We start from the raw sequence: 20,495 nt of genomic DNA on the forward strand, positions 1-20,495 counted from the left end.
CAGACATTCGGTAAATGTCAGTTGCTATTACTGGTGTCTAGTCTGGCTGGTTCAGCTGTACACACAATAGGTGCAGAGCAAGTATCAGTAAAATATCACCTTCTTCTGCTCATGTGGGTCCCACTGACTGCTCTGTCCTTTAAGGTCCAGCTCCTTGAGGACAGTGGCATGTAAACACTGTCATCCTTTCCTCCTAAACGTGAGGGTGGCTGGCGGCAAGTGATGCTTCTGGGTCTTCTTGCTGTGAAACTCCACGAGGTCACTTCAGTCTGATACAGTCCACCTCTTCAGTGTCGGGCATGATGCTGGTCTTGGGGTCAAGGTCGGCGCTGGACTTGCTCCCATGGTGGGTGGGCCGCCAGTGCAACAGCATCATCTTCTTGAAGTACTTCATGGTGTTGTTCTTGACCGTCACGAAGCACACGGTGTTGATCATGCTGTTGCTCATGGCGATGCACTCGACCACGTAGAAGGCGGTGAGATAGTGCTTCTCCTTGACGAACACGGCGGGGAAGAAGTCGCGCAGGAGCGTGAAGCCGTAGAAGGGCGCCCAGCACAGCACGTAGGCCGAGAGGACGCACATCAGCACCAGCACCGTCTTCCTACGGCAGCGCAGGCGCTTGCGGATCTGCTCCGTTTGGAAACCGGGCACCGACTTGAACCAGAGCTCCCGTGAGATCCTCGCGTAGCACAGGGTCATGGTTACCACGGGACCCACAAACTCGATGCCAAAGATGAAGAGGAAATAGGACTTGTAGTAGAGCTGCTGGTCCACGGGCCAGATCTGGCCGCAGAAAATCTTCTCATGGCTTTTGACGATAAAGAGGACGGTTTCTGTGGCAAAGTAGGCTGAGGGGATGGCGATGAGGATGGACACGATCCAGACCAAGGCGATCAGCAAGGAGGCCGTTTGATAATTCATCCGTGGCTTCAAGGGATGGACAATAGCAAGATACCTGGTGGGAGAAAGAAGCCAAGAACAAGAATCATCACAATGAGTTTGCCTGGAAAGAGTATCAGCTTCTAACAGACCCCAAACCCACACAACAAGGAAGACAAAGTGGCACCAAGAAGCTCCAAGCACCCATTATCCAGGGTCAACAAAACCTGATCTTATTTTAGCAAAGTCGTTTGGCATGTGGAATAGCAGAGTGCTTTACTGGAAATAGCGCAGGTTGGGGTCAAGCAGAATGAGGAAATCTAGGCTCTTCACCTGATTGGCGTTTGTGACTTGAGCCAATCTCACAAACACTATCTGTCATGGCCAAGCGGATGAGTTTCCTATGGTTGCTGTAACAAATGACTAGAAATGTAGTGGCTTAAAACGAGGAAAAATGTATCATCTTACAGTTTTGGAGGTTGTAAGTCCACAGTGGGTCTCCCTGGGTTAAAATAAAGGTGTTAGCAAAACTGGATTCCTTTTTGGAAATGTGTTTTCATGCCTTTTTCTAGCTTCTGGAAGCTTCCTGTGTTCCTTGCCTTGTGGTCTCCTTCCACGTTCAAAGCCAGTAATCTGGTACTTAGTAACTGGTACTTAGTATTTTGCCTCCCTCTTCATTTAGGAATGCTATCATTATGTTGGTGGGTTCTCCCAGATAATCCAGTATTACCTTATTTTAAAGCCAGTGGATTTGCAACTGTATTTCCATCTGCTTCCTTAACCCTCCTTTGCCATATCACCTAATGTGCACAGGTTCTGGGCAGTAGGCTATGGACATATTTGCAGGGTATGTTATTGGACCTCCCACACTGAATCCAAAGTACAACTGAGGGCGCCATAGCTTTCTCCATCTGGGCTTATCATAAAAAGTACTGCAATCAACAGTGCCAATGAGAACGTTCACATTCCTGCTTGTTCTGTTGTGAACACTTAAATTCTGATTACTTGTCATGCAACTGAATCTTCCGCATTCCGGAGGATGTTTCAAAACTTATGATTGCCCCAATAAATCAGAAGGAAAGAGCACTGGCCTTAGAGTTTTCATAAAACCTGGATTCCAGGTCTATGTACTTAGTTAAATCAGTTATGTCCTTGGGTATTGATTTGTTCTACACATGAGCTAGGGATAATGATAACAACTGCATTGACAATCATTCAGTCTTTTGTCAGTATCAGAGAAGATACATGATTAGAAAGCATACTGGGAGCCACCCATTGGCCAGAAGGATGCCTGCGAAGTCTTTCTCACTGTCTACCAGCTTGGATGTGTCTCTCGGGGCCAAGGCTCCCATTCTAGGATCCCTATGAATTGAAGTTGCTGCACTTCCTGACCACCTCTGCACGAGTCTAGTGCTTCTTCTGGTTTTGCAGGAAGAAATGGTACTAGGTGGCCCTTCTGATATGTCTACATAGTGAGACAGGTTTATTTTCCCCAAGGGGTAAGTTGAAGTGCACAGGGAGACCTGGGCTGTGTGAAGGCTCCCAGGTCCATCTACTTATGGAATTAACCAGCCTTAAACTCTCAGATTCAAGCCCTGTTTCCAACATTAACATTATCATGGTAAAGGTGGTAAAAGTTCGACTATCCATCCTTTTTAGCATTTTCCTTTGCTTTTCAATTGCTTTAAAACCTGCGTAGGGAAGAGAAATGTCCTTTGAACCATACCATCCTTCTTTAGAAAGCATTCCCAGGCTACGATAATAACACAATGCTCACATCTTATTCTTGATTTATCACTTGGTTTTTCCTTATGCTTCATAAATGCCAGTTTTGTCAGGAAGAAAAGCTCCCTGACATCCAGGGCTTTACTCTCTCCTACTTTCTATGTACATAGTTCGGGCAGACAGAAGCCTTCAGCCAGATGTCTGGCCTATGTATTTAAGTATTGCTACCCTCTAGGATAAGTTGTAGGGAGCTCTGGTGGCCTAGTGGTAAGAAGCTGCGCTGCAATCCTTAAGGCATGCAGTTTGAGGTCACCAGCAGCTCAGTGGGAAAAGGATGGTCAGTCTCCTCCCGTGTGATTAACTGCCTCTGAAAACCTATTGGAGGGTCAGCTATGGCTCAGCTCCTACCTGACAGTCAACAACAACAACAACAGGATAAGTTGTAGGGCGTTCTGGTGGTCTAGAGGTAAGCTGCGCTGCAATCCTGAAAACATGCAGTTTAAGGTCACCTGCTGCTCCGTGGGAGAAGGATGGGCGATCTCCTCCCGTGCCATTAACTCTCTCTGAAAACCCACGGGAGGGTCAGCTATGGGTTGGTTCTAAACCTTCAGTACACAACAACAACAACAATAGGGCAAGTTGTTACATCTGATGCTTCTTACGAGTGAAAAGGAAGCCTGTTGGGCTTCTGGATTTTTTGAGTAAAATGTACTTCATTTTTCATTCTGTCGTATTTTTGAATGACTAAAAAAGTTACTAATTTCAATGGGGCCTGGTATAAAAAAGGCTTCAGAACAGGTCCAGGCTACTGTGCAGTAATGCAGCGTGTGATTAGACTCGGTGTCTTCAGAAACCAGCAGAACCCCAACAGTGAATCCCAGATGGGGGAGCAGCATCTCCACGTGAGTCTTGTTTCAGGGTCTGTTTTGGGGGACAAGCAAAAGTAAAACACAGACATATGGCTGTGTGTTACAAACTGTGGAAACAGACAATAGACACGGTTGATGGTCTTAAAAGAGAAAGCCTTTTGGAATGGATTCTGTATCTCCATAAGACCACATGGCTGGAAAGACAAGTTAACATTGGATTTAAAAGACTCTGAATGCTGGGCCCAAGATTTGGCATGTAGCATGCAGGCACTGAACTTTTGGGAGGCTTTGTAAGCAATGAAGTTCTTCAGATTTGCCAATTTGAATGTTTAAATGTTGTTGTTGTTGTTGTTGTTATGTGCCTTTGTGTCACTTGAGACTCATAGTGACCCTGTGTACAACAGCCCTGGACCCTATTCTATCCTGTGTAAACCTTAGTGTCTGTGACACACCTACTCTCATTACCACAGTCACTGAATCAATCCATCTCATCAAGGATCTTCCTCTCTTGCACCGTCCTTCCACCTTCTAAGCATGATGTTCCTCTCCAGAAACTGGTCCCTCCTTGCAACATGCCCAAAGTATCTCAGATGAAGCCTTGGAATCCTTGCCTCCAAGGAGCAGCCTGGTTTCATCAGAGGATGAACCTGCTTGTTCTCCTAGCAGTCCATGGTATATTCTATACTCTTCTCCAACACCACAGCTCAAAGGCATCAATTCTTCTTTTATCATCCCTAGTTATTGTCCAGCTTTCTGATGCATAGCAAGTAATCGCAAAGACTATGGTTTAATATGTAGCATTATGTTTTATGGACAGTCCAGAGCCCTTGGTAGATGAAGACATAGGTTAGGAGAATATTATGATAGTCTAGCTAGACCTTGTCAAGAGAATTGTCAGACTTTGGTATAGGGCTGGCCACATAAGGAAGGGTCAACAGGAATGGAATAGGGAGAGAAGTCGACTGAATTTTTGTTGTTGTTGTTCTTTAAGGGGTAGAGAGAATGGTGGGACTCCAGGTGGAATTGAGAGATGACTAAGAAAGAAGATCTTTGGCACGAAAAGGGAACTTCTCTGTTATCTGTTGTTCTGTTGAGGCTAACATAGGGGATGTTTCCCAGAAAATTCCAAAGACACTAGAAAACCCTGTTAAAAAGACAAATATTCCAACGAGACAAAGGGGATGAGAATAATGACAACTTCTACATTATCATCAGAATCACTCAGGTACCAGAATAGGGGTTCTTATTTTGTGGGGCTGGGAGGGCAAGGTCAGGGCATCTCCTTGATTCCCTGGTGAACTTTGTGTAATTGGTCAATAGATGCACATCTCGTATGCATCAGTTTTGGGTCCTGTTGAGCCTCAGAATAGTAATAAATATCATTTCCCTTGCAGAAATTTTAGATTATGAAAAAAGGAGATAATTTTTGTAAATCTCAAACTCAACTCACTGTCATTGGGTTGGAACAACCCAATCCTCTGGTGAGTTTTCAGGGGTTGTAACTTGCACAGGAGGAGACCGTCCATTTTTCTCCTGAGAAGCAGCTGGTGGATTCGAACTGGTGGAGAGGTGCTGCCTTTGGGTCAGCAGTGCAACTCCCTACAGACTATGCCAACAGTCCTCTGTGTAGCTTACCACCATTCGCCAAATAAATTAATATATAGACAGCCTTCAGTATGGGTTGAGGCTCAATGTCAAGAAGACAAAGATTCTCACCACTGGACCAACTGGCAGCATCAGGATCGATGGTGAAGAGATTGAGATTGTTAACAACTTTAGTCTGCTTGGCTCCACGGTCAACACTCTTGGCACCAGTAGCCAGGAATTAAAAAACATATTGTGATGGGAAAGTCTGCTGTTAGGGACCTCTCCAGGGTACTGGAAAGCAATGGTATCAGGCTGGAGACTAAGGTGTGTCTGATACAGGTCATGGTCTTTGAAATCACTTGTTATGCATCAGAGAGTTGGACAATGACTAAGGAGGCTAGAAGGAGAATTGATGCCTTTGAGCTGTGGTGCTGGAGAAGAGTATTGAATGTACCATGGACTGCCAAGAAAACAAACAGATTCATCCTAGAGAGAGTTAAACCAGGCTATTCCTTGGAGGCAAGGATTCTGAGGCTTCGTCTGACATACTTTGGACATGTTGTAAGGAGGGAGAGGTCCTTGGAGAGGGGCATCATGCTTTGGAGGGTGAAGGGACAGTGCAAAAGGGGAAGATCCTTTATGAGGTGGATTGATTCAGTGACTGGGGTAATCTGGATGGGTGTGTCGGAGGCAGTGAGATTGGCACAGGAGTGTCCACTGGGAACCCAGGGAGGAAGCGAAGGAGGGAAGGTGAAAGGAGATAACAGAGGATTAAGATGATTAAAAAGCATACCATCTGTGCAACAATGAATGGAAATTCCAAATCTCTGTAAATGTTCATTAAAATTAATAAATTTTAATAAAAATTTAAAAAAGCATACCATCCAAATTATTTTAGCATCTCTTACAACGGCAGACTGTAATCTAAACCTAGCACCAGCTGAGCAAGCTGGTGCTTATCTCCAACATCAGTCTCCAATGGTCCCCATATATGCAACATGTGTGAGGTCTGGCCTAGGCTGCTAGTACATATTTTCATTTACAAATCGGTAATACAGCGAGAACTTCTGGGACATGTCATGCAAATGTATACAAATAAGCACACATATAGATATGCAAAAAAGCAAAAGTAAGTATGTCCTTCTCCCCTTTTCTGCAAACAATCCTTGCTACTGTATTTTAAAATCAGCTCTGCAGGCAAATTGCTAGTAACATGAATACAAACTGTGTGATTACATCTACACCTACCCCTCACTTAAGGTCTGTCTTGTTATCTGACATTTCACATTTATGGCGATAAAATATCTACTGTCTATTTCACACATTAATGAGGAGCTTAGGTGCAGCAGGAGAGAGTAAGTTTCTGATCATCTATTCATAGGGTTGCTATGAGTTGTAGTTGACTTGACAGCATCTAACAGCAACAACTAGGGACCTTTCCAAACTCTTGAGGACTAGTGATGTCAGTTTGAGGACTAAGGTGCGTCTGATTCAGGCCATGGTCTTTCCTATTACTAGCTATGCATCTGAGACCTGGACAATGAATAAGGACGACAGAAAAAGAATCAATGCCTCTGAGCTTGGTGTTGGAGAAGAGCACTGAACATTCTATGGATGGCCAAGAAAATGAACAGATATGTCTTGGAGAGGGTGCAGCCAGAGTGCTCTTTGGAGGCAAGAATGATGAGGCTTCATCTCGCATACGTTGGACATATTGCTAGGAGGTGCTATTCCTTGGGCCGCTACTGCTCTGAGGATGTGGATAATCCCTGACCCCTACCAGACACCCTTACCCCTTAAGGACTCTGTGGTGGAGGAAGGTGTGGAGGGAGAAAGGGTCCATCACATCACATCACATCACATCACATCACATGTATCCTTAGGCACAATGTGGGTAGCCAACAGGTAGTGAATGGGGGTGACAATGGTGCCAAAGATAGAGTATCGCCCTGATTCTCCAATAAGGCTGATTTTCCCACGACAACCTGCTTTTTTGGAATCTAATGATGTTGTCAAGTGAGAAGTATGAATATGTATAAAGTTAAAGAACAAGGAAAACTGAACTAAGACAGTAGAAATCAGACCAGTAGTTGCCTGAAGTGGGAACATTATCTGGTAGGGAGCTGGAGGAAATCTTCCAGGGCTTGGAAATGTCTACTATTATCTTGGTCTGGGGAGTAGTTTCTGGAGTAACTTGGTGCATGTTGTTTTGAACAGAAGCCACTCTCTTTTATATATATATATATACGCGTTCCCGTCAGAGATGACTCGTAGCAGCCTCTCCAGCGGGTTATTAGATGCTGTACATTGAACGAGAGGAAATTGCTCATCTTCCTGAGGAGCAGCTGGTGGATTCGAACCGTGTGACTTTGGGTTGGCAACACAACTCCTTACCACTAAGCCACCAGAGCTCCCTTTCTCGATGGCAGCCACCTGAATTTTATGCTTTAGCTCTTTGTTTGGTGCCACTCACTGCCACATGGCATATCTGAGTTTAAGAGTTGCAGTATTTGGGGGACTCAGAAGCCTTATTCTTGCCTATTATTTGGGGGAACCTGGGCCACAATGGGAGAAACAAGGTCCCTTCCTGCCCCTTGATGGAATAAAGGGTTTTCATATCTGGCAATGCCTACTTCTTTGATCTCAAGTGAGAAGAGCCCAGTCTGACCCCCCTCGGATAGTCCGGCCCAGCCTCCTCACCTGTCAATGGCGATGGCCAGGAGGGCGTTGGTGGAGACATAGAGTGAGACAGTGCGCAGGTAGTTGACCGAGGCGCAGAGCACGTGGCCGTGCTCCCAGGAGAGCTGACGTACCACGTAGTAGTCCATCTCGAAGGGGCAGCAGACGATGGCCACCAGGAAGTCGGAGATGGCCAGGTTGGCAATGAGCAGGTTGGTGAGGTTACGGAGCTTCTTGTAGCGGGCCAGGGCAGCAATGAAGACAAAGTTGCCAACGCCACAGATCAGCATGATGCCGGCCAGTGCCATGCCGATGATGATCTTGGCTGCGTAGAAGGTCCTGGTCTTGGTCATGTCCTCGTCCTCATCCAGAGGGAGGTCATAGTCACCGTAACTGAAGTTGAAGGGGAGAGAGGAAGCATGGGGGGAGTTGAAGTTGGGTGCAAAACTAGTGTTTCCATTCTGGGCTGCCATGGTCTCAAAGGAGTTGTGGGGGTGCTCAAGTGCACCAGGCTAGGCCTCCGAAACCTCTGCTCTCATGGAATCAGGGAGTCCAGCATCTCAGTCTACATCCTCGAGAAGGCAACAGGCCATTGTGGATCCTGGAATGGGATACAGTCAGTGGGCAGTATGAAGACTATCTGATAGCATTCTCCCAGATTCCCCAGCTACAGGTCAACCAGAGACACCGGCCACTACCGAACTAACTACCTGTCGTTCATTGATTATGCAAAGGCATTTGACTGTGTGGATCATAACAAACTGTGGCTGACTCTGAGAAGAATGGGAATCCCAGAACATTTAATCATGCCAATGCGAAACCTATACTTGGACTAAGAGGCAGTCGTCAGAACAGAGCAGGTTAACACCGCATGGTTCAAAATTGGGAAGGGTGTACGCCAGGGATGTGTCCTATCTCCAAACCTTTTCAACCTGTATGCAGAGCAGATTATCCGAGAGGCTGGGCTCTATGAGGAGAAGTGTGGCATCAGGATTGGTGGAAGGTCTATTAACAATCTGCGTTATGCAGATGACACAACCCTGCTTGCTGAAACTGAGGAGGACCTCATGCACTTGCTGCAGAGGGTCAAGGACTGCAGCCTTCAGTATGGCCTGAGGCTCAATGTCAAGAAGACAAAGATTTTCACCACTGGACCAATGGGTAGCATCAGGATGGATGGCGTAGAGATTGAGATTGTTCACAGCTTCAGTTTGCTCAACTCCACGGTCAACACCCTTGGCACCAGCAGCCAGGAAATAAAAAAAATGTATTGCGAAGGGAAAGTCTGCTGTTAGGGACCTCTCTAAAGTACTCAAGAGCAACGGTGTCTCTCTGGAGACTAAGGTGAGCCTGATACAGGTCATGGTCTTTGCAATCACTTGTTATGCATAAGAGAATTGGACAATGAATAAGGGAGGATAGAAGGAGAATGATGCTTTTGAGCTGTGGTGCTGGACAAGAGTATTGAATGTACCATGGACTGCCAAGAAAACAGATTCATCCTGGAGATTAAACCAGGCTACTCCTTGGAGGCAAGGATTCTGCGGCTTTGTCTGACATACTTTGGACATGTTTTAAGGAGAGACAAGTCCTTGGAGAGGGACATCATGCTTGGTAGGGTGGAGGGACAGCGCAGGAGGGGATGACCCTCTATGAGATGGATTTATTCAGTGACTGGGGTAATCGGGATGGGTGTGTCAGAGGCAATGCGATTGGCACAGGATAGAGTAGGGTTTAGGTCTGTTGTACATAGGGTCCCTATGAGTTGCAAACAACTCGACGGCACATAACAACAACAACAACCTGTCATTCTGGGAAGAGAGAACATTAGACAAGGGATGAATTGAACACTCCCAAAACACCCGGCAAATGGGGATGGGTTAGCTGCCTGGTTTCCCTTAAAATAACTCCAAAGGGCTCTGGATGCTTTCTGGGGCTGATGCCTGCAGCTGGCCCAGCTGTCTACAGCAGCCACAATGTTGCACCAGGCCAAGGACAAGGGAGCATGAGGGCTGGGACCAAAGAGGGACTTTCCTCCTGAGCAGGTCACTGCTCTCTTTGTGCTGGCCAAACCACTGACTTATAAATCACCAAATCCACTTCTGCATGGACAGGCTGAGTCATCCTGGGCCAGTGATTTGTGGTCCCTGAGCCTCACTCTTCTTGTAAAACAAATTCCTGCCAGAGGCCTGGTAGAGAGAAGACTGGAAAAGCATCTGTTGAATGAATGAACCAGGAACTGCTTGATAATATTGCTGCTGCTGCTGCGGGAAGGGGCCTGGGGTGGAGGGGGGAGGTGTTTTCTGGCTGCTCTCCTGTTCTCTGGAAACCAAGTTAAACACAATTTCTTTGTCTGCTGCTTCTCTCTCCTCCTCCCACCTTGACAGAATCAGAACCCTCTCACCAACCCCTAGTTGCCCATCTAGAATCTTTGAAAAGGAGACACCATCTCTTATCCTTCAGACCTGTGTCTTTGGGTCCCTCCAACACCTGGCTTAACAGAGAGCTGACCCCTCAGATGGACCGTGTGGATCCAGCAGAGCCCAAGGGCTGAGCTGTCCTCACTGAGGAAACCCTTTATGTCCTGGGTGGCAAGATGCCCTGGAGGAAGAGAAGTGTCTCAAGTATTTAGCAGAGAATGGGGCACAGTAGAGTCTAGTGCGTTACTGAGAGACCAGAGAAAATACCAGCACCGTGAAACCCAGAGGAAGGGGCCCTGAACACTCTCCCCAACTCATAATACACTTGAGATACCACCAGGTTTGGAGTCGGTGGGGGTGCTGCTAGTCTAAAGTGGATCAAACTGGAGGGCAGGTTTGTCCCGCCTCTGAGAGAAGAGGGGAAGGGCGAGGGGTATAATTCGTAGAGGTGGTTAGAACCCCAACCTCCAGTGCGCCCGTCTGCTGTGTGCTGGGCTGGAGACCTCTGAGGAGTGAGCTCCTGGCCCCTGGATCTGCTGCGGGGTGTCCTCCCTCCCATTCGCCTCACCGTCCTCATGAGTCCCCAGCCCTTCTGTGCTGGGTTGTCCTCTGACTGCTCCCTCAGGCCCTGTACTTTCCGAGTTAATTGGCTCTGCCCCTTGACCACCCTGCTCCAGGTGCCCCTTCCCCGTTCTCTCTCCTTCAAGACCCTCCCCGCGCCGCCAGTGTCCCCAGAGGCACCGCCCTAACTCTGGCCACCCGCAAGTCTCAAATACTGGTTCCAAACGCCAACCCGGCGGCAGGCGACCACATGCCAGTGGAGGGGAGGATATAGTCAAGGCGACGGCCCCATGGACCTTCCTCTTCCCTCTCACCTTTCGATCAGATCCAGATGCGCCCCAGCACTTGGGTGCTCATCTGCTGGCTCCTCTGTCCCCGCACGCCCGGCCCCAGCTGACCGTTCCCGGTCCGGACCCAGTGGCTCCTCCGACTCCAAGTCCCTATTCAGAGCTTGCCGGGCTGAGTCCTGCGAGCGTCAGCGAGCAAAAACAGACCGGCGTCTCCATCACTCCGGGTCGGGGAGGTTCCCCCAAGTGAGCCCCAGGCAAGCCCTAGGCAGCACTTACCTGTCCTGGTGTCTCGGCTGCAGAGCGAGGAGAGGGTTGCAGCGGGCTCTGCCCCTCGATCCCTCCTCCGACCCCCTGACTCGCTCGGAGGAGCCGCGCTTTCTTCTCCTCCCAGCGTGCGGCAGGTCTCGTCTCAGCCTCTCCTCCCGCCGGAGTTGGTGCTCCGCCCCTCAGCTCTACTCTGCGCCTCGAACGTGGGGCTGTGAGCTCGATTCCGCCCGGCGTCGCTCAGCCCCCGACGCGCAGATGCAGAAGGTGGGCTGCGCGGGGCTCCGGCTCTCGGCCGCGCGCTCTCACTGGCGCGCACAGGGCGCGGGGCGCACGGAACTCCCGCCGCGCTGGCGCGGCTCCCGGCTCTGGAGTGGACGCCTCGCAGGGTGTCTACACGCTCCTACCTCGGTCTGAATGAGGACACAATGGCCACGATAAGATGGTGAGATTCCGAGGAACAGATCCCACAGGGGTCCTTCGTGCGGGCGCAGAGCATCCTGTCTGCTGCTGGAGCCCGGGGCCAGTGCCCACCCCGCTTCACTGCACCTTCCTGCAGAAGGAGCCTGGGCAACGCAGCCACAACGCGCTCGAGAGCTTGGCTAGTTCTCGCCAAGTACAGTGTGGGTCTCTGCAGGGTGGCGGGGGAGGATCATGACGGCCGCAAGGAGGAGGCTAGAGATGGAGACAACCTGTCCAGCTTAAAGCCGAGACCCTGAAGCTGTCACTCATACGGAGGTGACAATCATCGCCTGTTCTTTGACGCCCTATGCAAAGTCAGCTCATCCAGATCCGTCTGCTGTGATGGAGCTCTGCCTCGGGAGTCCTCCACTGTGCTGGAAATTTTAGGCTGTGATTTTCGGCACTTCGCATAACCTTGGCGTCTGTATATTCTAACTGAAGGGGAACCAAGTGGGAGTCACCACGGGAGCTGAGAGCGAAGAGCGAAAACCCGCTGCTGTGCACTATCTGAACAAAGAGCTGAGCCAGGAAACTCTGCGTCTAAATGGAGTTTTCCGTCCCGTGCGATTACAGAACATGAACTTAGTTTTATCAGATCTTTCTATTTTCTGAAAGAATCCGGAACCAGACCTTTTCAAGTACTCTGTTGTGGTGGTGTGTGTCTTCCAGCGGGAATCGACCAATAGCTACAGCTGGTTTTCAGAGGCAGAGAAATCACAGGGGAGGAGGTTGCCCATTCTTCTCCCGCTCTTTTGTTGGTTAGATCAATACAGAACACATCGCCTGCTGAGTTCAGTCGGCTGGGTGGTGGTTAGGTTCAGTAGAACAGGTTCCCCCTCAGAGTAATCCTGTATATACGCCTTTCCCCATACCACCCTCACATTCCATGCTATGTTTGGACCCCCGGTTGTATAGCCATTGTCAACCCGTCAAGCATGATGTCCTTCCACTGGCTTATTCATCTAAAGTTCCTGCATCTGTGATTCTAAAATCTCTGGGTCGGGACACTCTGTGATGTCTTCTGCTAGGGCTTTCCCAACTTGGTGTGAAATGAAAACTGAAACTAACTCCACCTCCCTTTAGCATAGAACCTGGTGCTATGGAGAGACAGAGCAACTTTCAGATATGGAGACAAAAGGAGGCCCCGTTGGAGGAGGGATGGTGGCCAGGTGGCCGCTTAGGTCCTTGGACACACTCTTTAAAGACTCCTTTCAATGTTGTGCACACTTAGTCACCTAGCTATCAGACCCACGGGCTGCGCTCCCCTCGCTTATGGAACTCCTCTGCCACGTGGTGAGTTGACAGCCATCCTCTGGGATAGGGTTAGGGCAGTGTCACTTCTACACAATTCTAGAAATCCATGTTGTTGTTGTTGCCACTGATTCAGAATTGACTCATAGCTGACCTTCCAACCGGTTTTCAAAGGCAATAAATAGCATGAGACTGCCCATCCCTCTCCCTGGGGAGCAACTGGTAGATTAGAACTGCATGCCTTTGGGATTGCAGCATAGCTTCTTACCACTAGGCCACCAGAGCTCCTTAGATGTCATTTTAAATTAAAAAAAATTATATTCGTTTACATACAAAAGTCATATACATTGTGTTTCACGTGTTCCTCTATTCACATGGTTTCATATTTTCATTCCTATAGGCTCTGTTTTCTAAAATTAAACACCATTGATTCATGCTCACCATTACTCCATCTTCTCAGGTCCCCACTGGATCTTTCCTAAATCCTTCACACCCTCATTCTGCCCACCAAACTCTGCGACCTAGAGATTTCCCCCTCCCCATCCTCAGCCTCCCTCCTCCCTTCCCTTCTCCCTATGGACTTTTGAACACACCTAGATGCCATTTTAATAACTTGACGTCCTGACCACCATCAATGATGAAAGAACCTTGCTTGAAGATGGACTTGCAGCTCCAATGGGGACATTGACTGTGTTGGAAAACAGACAACAAAGTGCTCCTAGGAGTTCTCTCAGTTTGGTTCCCCCAAAGCCGACTCCAAGACAAAAACTTGGGTCCAGATAGTTTATTTGGGAGATGAGGGCAGGAAGTCTGAGTGAGGGTGAGGGGGCGTGAGATAGAAAAGGGAAAACAAATACACAATGGGGCCTCCCTATGGGCAGCTAGGACATACTGAGGGTCTGTGTGGAACGTGGAATAGGATTCATGGTTGTCCCAGCACAGGACAGGGAGGCCACATGCTAGTTCACAGATCGCGTCTCTCATGGTCACAGTGATAGTTTCTCAAAGGGCATTGACTTTCTTCCCTTCAGGGTGTGATCCCATGGGTGCAGCTAGGAAGGGTTGGGAACAGCCAGGCGAGCTCAGGTGGGCAGAGAAAATACAGGTAAGTCATCTTTTTCACTGTTGCTACAAGAGGGGAGTGGAGGCAGCCCTTTTGAGGAGGGCAGTAGAAGAAAAACCAGAGAGAGGATTTTGAGAAGAACTAGGAATATTGTATAAATGTTAGAGGCAGGAGTCCTTGACTGGTGCAAATGGTTATGTGCTCAGCATTAACAAAAGAATTGAATGTTCAAGTTCATGGAAAGATATCTTAGATGAAAGCCTTCACAAAATAAACCACTGAAAGGTAAACAACCCAATCACAAAATGGGCACAGGATATGAACAGACAATTCACCAAAGAAGGCATTCAGATGGCAAACAAACACATGAAGAAATGCTCAAAATCCTTCACTATCACAGAGATGCAAATCAAGCTAACTATGAGATATCGTTTCACCTCAGCAACAATAGCAATGTTCAACAGGGCAGCAAACAACAAATATTGGTGAGGTTGTGGAGAAATTGGAACACCTATTCACTGCTGATGGGAGTGTAAAATGGTACAGACAATACTGAACGGAAGGTGGTCTGGCTCTTTCTCAAAGAATTGTAAATACTTGAATATCAATGTTCATAGCAGCGTTACCATCACAAGAACACGGGAACAACGCGAATGTCCAATCACAATCAAATGGGTTGAGAAATTATGGCACATTCACACGATGGAATACTAGGTAGCGCAGGGGCAATGATTTCGCAAATCACTAACCTAACTTGGGAGGGACTGGAGAGCATTACGCTAAGTGAACTAACTCAGTCCCATAAGGACAAATATTGTATAAGACCGTTATTGTAGAATGCGTATGAGGATCCAAGGGGGAGGAACAGAGGGCTGAGGATGGGGGGATCAATACTCATGGGACGGCACAGTTTGATGGGTGGAGGGAGGGGAAGGTGAAGGAAATGGGAAAGATCTGGTGTGAAAAACAATGTATACGAACTTTGTAAATAAATCAGTATAAAAGAACAACAATAATCCAACAAAACTTTTTTTTTTAAAAAAGGGTTGGAAATAGAAATACCATTTAACCCAGCAATTCCACTACTGGGAATACACCCTAAAGAAACCAGAGCCACAACTCAAACAGATGTGTGCACACCCATGTTTATTGCTGCATTAGTCACAATAGCAAAGAGAGGGACTCAACCCAAGTGCCCATCAACAAACAAATGGGTAGAAAAACTATGGTACATTCATACAATGGAATATTACACAATATTGAAAAACAATGAACTTGTCAAACATTACACAACATGGGGGAGCCTGGAGGACATTATGCTGAGTGAAATATCTCAGTCACAAAAGGGCAAACACTGCAAAACATCACTGTTATAAAATAGGACAGACATGGAGGGAGGGCAGAGAATGGAAAAAGATTGGCCGGATAATGAACACTGCATCAGAACAGATGATGGGAAGAAAAGGACATTTGATTGTGTGTTATATGGAAGACAACAATCTAGAACAAGGGGTGCATTGCGGAGTGCGTTGATGGGGGAAGAAAATGTCCAACAGTGGAAAAAAATGATCCTTCCCATCATTCTATGGAAAGGATCTAATGGGAATCTGGAAAGATAGGGTACTGAAGGGCGTATTTTAATGGGGATTGATTTTAGAAAACATAATGAATAAGAATGATTGTTTGAAACACAATGCCAATGAAGGATAGTGTGAAACACAATGTGTACAAACTTTGTATGCAAACCAATGTAAATGAAAAACCCCATCAAACAGAAGGAGGGGGAGAAAACCAACCAGAAACTACTGAAAAATTCTAAGCAGCACAGTTCTATCTTGACATACAGGGGGTCACCATGTAGCTAAATGGATTCAAGAGGAGGGGCCTGGCTACCAGTTTGATATATTCTTCTAGTACTTTTTGCAATATAATGATATGCTTTCATTTATTTTCTATACCAATAAACAGCATACTGAATCTGTATGCTGAGCAAATAATCTAAGAAGCTGGACTCTGAAGAAGAATGTGGCATTGGGCTTGGAGGAAGACTCATCAACAACCTGTGTTATGCAGATGATACAGCATTGCTTGCTGAAAGTGAGGAGGACTTGAAGCACTTGCTGCAGGAGATCAAAGACTCCAGCTTTCGATATGGATAGCATTTCATTGTCAACACCACTGGAGACATAAGCATCATCATGGCTGTTGTTGTTATGTACCATCAAGTAGACTACGACTCCACTTGACTGTTATGACTCTATGCGCAACAGCTTTGAACCCTGCCCTATCTTGAGCCAACCTCACAGTCTCTGATTAACCTGACCCCATATAGCCATAGCTACTGTGTCAATCTACCTCATCCAAGGTCTTCCTCTTCTGTGATTACCTTCTACTCTTCTAAGCACGATGTCCTTCTCTAAGGACTGGTTGTCCTGGTGACATGCCCGAAGTATGTAAGTCAGAGCTTCAAAATCCTTGCCTCCAAGAAACTAAGTGATTTTACCCTCTCAGTACCGATCTATTTGTTCTCTTGGCAGTCCATGGTTGAATGCTCCCCTCCATCACCACAACTCAAAGGCGTCAATTATTCTTCTGTCATCCTTATTCATTGTCCAGCTCTCAGATGTACAGCAAGTAATTGAGAAGACCATGGCCTGGGTAAGGTGCACTTAAGTCTCTTAAACTGACATTGTTACTCTTTAACACTCTGGAGAAGTCATTTATTGTAGATTTCCCCAATGCCACTTGTCTTTTGATTTCCTGATTGCCGATGCCATGAGTATACATTGTACCTGCTCATTGTTATGGATGGACCTGTGTCGCACCAAATGATATGCCAAAGTCCTAATTTCCGTAATCATAAATGTGACTTGTTTGGAAACGAGTCATAGAAGATGTTGTCAGTTAACATGAGTTGATAATGGGATTGTGCGGATCCTAGTGCAGTATGAACAGTGTCCTTGTTCAAAAGGAAGAGACTGAGAGTGAGATGGTTCTGTGAAGATGGAGGCAGAGATGGATGGAGCTGTGTTGCAGCAACAAGCCAAGGAATGCGAGGGCCATCAGAAACTGAGACAGACCAGACAGTTTTCTGAAGGAACATGATCTTACTCAAATTTTGGCTCTAAGCCTCCAGAACTGTGAGGCAAAGCTTTTTTCTTGTTTTAAGACTCACGTTTTGTGGTACTTTGTTATTGCAGTCTTAAGAAATGAACATACCCTTTGTACTGGAGAATTTGTCTGGTTTGGCCACAAGTATGGTATTGAAGCAAAAACTGGAGGTGAAAAGAATGAACAAAACTGCCAGAGCCCTGTCTTTGACCGTAGTTATTCAGAGCTTTCCAGCCCAGACGGCGCAGTACTGCGTGAACTGTAACGGGTGACTTTCAAATTGGAGGGCATATCAAGAGCTTTCCCAAAATGCATATGCTGGTACAGTCTTGTTCCATTTATCAATATTATTTTTTTCCTGGTTTCTTAAAGTATTCCTTCTTTCTATCCTTTCTTAACTGAAGTTTCCACAAAAAAACACACAACAAAACAAAACCCAAAATCACAAAACAAACAACTAAACCCAAACAATAAAAAGACCATAACTCCTGCCCGGATGGAAGCTGCTGGCTGCCAGGAGAGGACATTAGTGAACTCTGCACAAAACAATAGAGCAGCTTCTCAGCAAAACACACTTGACTTTTTTTTTGCTTAAAACCTAAAGATTAGTCAAGAGTATGTGAATGCTTTGCTTTTCTTGAATAAAAAGCATCAATGTTTTGCTTTCCCCCCCTCTTGATTCCATTTGAACTCTTTAGTTGAGAGCCATTTAAAATACACTCACGAGGCAGGAAGAAGAAGTTAAAAAAATGAGAAAAAAAATGCCATGTGTCTTTGCTTCTGAGGCGGGGGTGGCAGCCCCATGTAATGCACTTTGTTGGTTGATGGAAGGAAGCAAGGCTTTGAAAGGTGCAGCTTGGAGTCTCCTGGGACCCATAGTGACACTGTGTACAGTAGATCTAAAGCCTGTGCTATTCTGAGTTAGTCTCGTTGATTCTGGCACACCTACCCCCATTGCCCCAGTTATTGTATCAGTCCATCTCATCTGGGCTTTTCCTCTCCTCTGCTGCCCCTCCACCCTTCCAAGCATGATGTCCTTCTCCAAGGACTGGTCCCTTCTGGTCACTTGGCCAAAGTATATGAGACAAAGCTGCAAAAACTTAGCTTCCAAGGAACTCTTGTGGCCTAGTGGCAAAAAGCTGCACTGCAATCCCAAAGATGCATGGTTTGAATCCACCAGATGCTCCACTGGAGAAGGAATGGCAATCTCCTCCTGTGCCAGTTGGATCTGATTCAACAGTACACAACAAGAAAAAAAAAAAAGAAGTACATAACTGTAAAAAAACCAACAAAAAAGCACCCCCCTCCCAACCAAAACCAAAACATAGCTTCCAAGGAAAAACTTGGTTTCACCCTCTCTAAGACAGACCTATTTGTTTTCTTTGCAATCTATGGTATATACAAGATTCTTCTCTAGCACCACAAATCAAAGGCATCAATTCTTGGAAAGGGTACAGCTGGGGTGCTCCCTAGAGGCAAGTATGGCAAAGCTTTGTCTCTCATACTTTGAACATGTTCCTACGAGAGACTATCCCTTGGAAGAGGATATTATGCTTGAAAGCGTGGAGGGTCAGTGAAAGAGAGAAAGACCCCCATTGAGATGAAGTGATGCAGTGACAGCCACAATGGGCTCCAGTGTGTCAGAGATAGTGAGGATGGCACAGGATAGGACAGGGTTCAGATCTGCTGTTCATAAGGTTGTCATGAATCAAACTTGACTCACTTAACACTTAACAAGAAGAAGAAGGAAAAGTGGCCCAGTGGTAAGAAGTTGTACTGCAATCACAAAGGCAGGTGGTTCAAAACCACCAACGGCTCCTCACAAGGATGGGCAATCTCCTCCTGTGTGATTAAACTGTCTTAGAAAACCCACCTGAAAGTCAGCTGTGAGTTCTTACGCCACCACACACACCAACAACAACAACAACAGAAAAGGTATACAAACAGACTAGAATATTCTTTGATGCTTATGAGAGGTTAGTGTGGATGATAAAAGAAGTAAATTTTGTTAAAAAATGAAAAGAAAAGAAAAAAGAAGAAAATTAAAAAAATTAAAAAATGAAAAGAAAGAATTGTGTTAAAAAAATAACTTGACTTAGGCGCAGAAGGCAAATCTAAGCAGGTTACTGAAATTTAGATTGTCTCTGAAGTAGTTTTCTAAGTTAGATAATGTAATAGATGAGAATAAATGAGGTTGAGCATTTGACCACAATCCAAATAGCCATCAGGATCCAGATACTCCCAAGTCTAAGTTCTCCCTGACCTTAGAATTTGCAATTAAAAAAAAAAAAAGAATTTGCACTTCAATGCTGCCTTCAGGTTAGTGGTTTCAGTACCCTGTTTTTGTTTTGTTTTGTTTTGTTTTTCTAAATTCTTATTCTTTTGCAAAAATAGTGAGTTCATAATGATATAAATATTCTCTTGTTTCTCTTTCCTTACACAAAGTTTAGCATTGTTTTTGTCGTTAAATGTTCAGTAGGCTCTGACTCATAGGGACTCAATACAAAACAGAATGAAGTTCTTTTGACACCGTTCACTATCACTGTTGTGCTTAAGCCATTGCTGCACTCATTGTGTCAAAGTCATCCCATTGAGGGTCTTATAAGGACTGGCCCCTCCTGATAATATTCATTTTCACCTTACTTCAGCTCCTGCTTTATCAATATATCCTAGAAATTATTTCATATATTACGTTGTATAAATGTGTGCTGTTGGTTTATTGAACTTTACAGCTGCAGACTATTTCATTGTGCAATATAGATTACAATTTAGATAATCTCCTATGTCAGAACATTGATTACCTCCAACATTTGCCAAAATAAACAAAAACAAAAAAGAAACTTCATGCCCTCCAATCACCTCACTTGACTCTCATTCTTAGAAACCTATACATATATTTTGTGTCTATATAGATTTTCCTACTCTAGTTATTTCACAAAAGTAGAACCAAATACATGGTACATTGAAACAGATTGATCCTAGAGAGCTAGAGAGGGTTAAACCAGGCTACTCCTTGGAGGCAAGGATTCTGGGGCTTCATCTGACATACTTTGGACATGCTGTAAGAACAGACAGGTCCTTGGAGAGGGACATCATGCTTGGTAGGGTAGAGGGACAGCGCAGGAGGGGAAGACCCTCTATGAAGTGGATTGATTCAGTGACTGTGGTAATTGGGATGGGTGTGTCAGAGGCAGTGCGATTGGCACAGGATAGAGCAGGGTTTAGGGCTGTTGTACATAGGGTCACTATGAGTCGCAAACGACTCGACAGCACATAACAAAAACAACAGAACCAAATACAGTAAGATCTGCAAAAAACAGAACTAGGGTAAAC

General features: G+C 46.1%; 1 protein-coding gene across 1 annotated transcript; it reads right to left on the reverse strand.

The window, feature by feature from the left end:
• Nucleotides 1–259: 259 nt before the first annotated feature.
• On the reverse strand, nucleotides 260–8,213 carry PROKR2 (prokineticin receptor 2). Its single transcript, XM_006894229.1, has 2 exons — nucleotides 7,762–8,213; nucleotides 260–956 (listed from the first exon to the last, which is right to left on the reverse strand). The coding sequence occupies exons 1-2, from the start codon at nucleotides 8,211–8,213 to the stop codon at nucleotides 260–262; spliced, it is 1,149 nt and encodes a 382-aa protein (XP_006894291.1).
• Nucleotides 8,214–20,495: the final 12,282 nt, after the last annotated feature.

Source organism: Elephantulus edwardii, unplaced genomic scaffold (genome assembly GCF_000299155.1).
Source record: "Elephantulus edwardii isolate Elephantulus edwardi_28Jun2011 unplaced genomic scaffold, EleEdw1.0 scaffold00138, whole genome shotgun sequence".
In the NCBI taxonomy this organism is placed as follows: domain Eukaryota; kingdom Metazoa; phylum Chordata; class Mammalia; order Macroscelidea; family Macroscelididae; genus Elephantulus; species Elephantulus edwardii.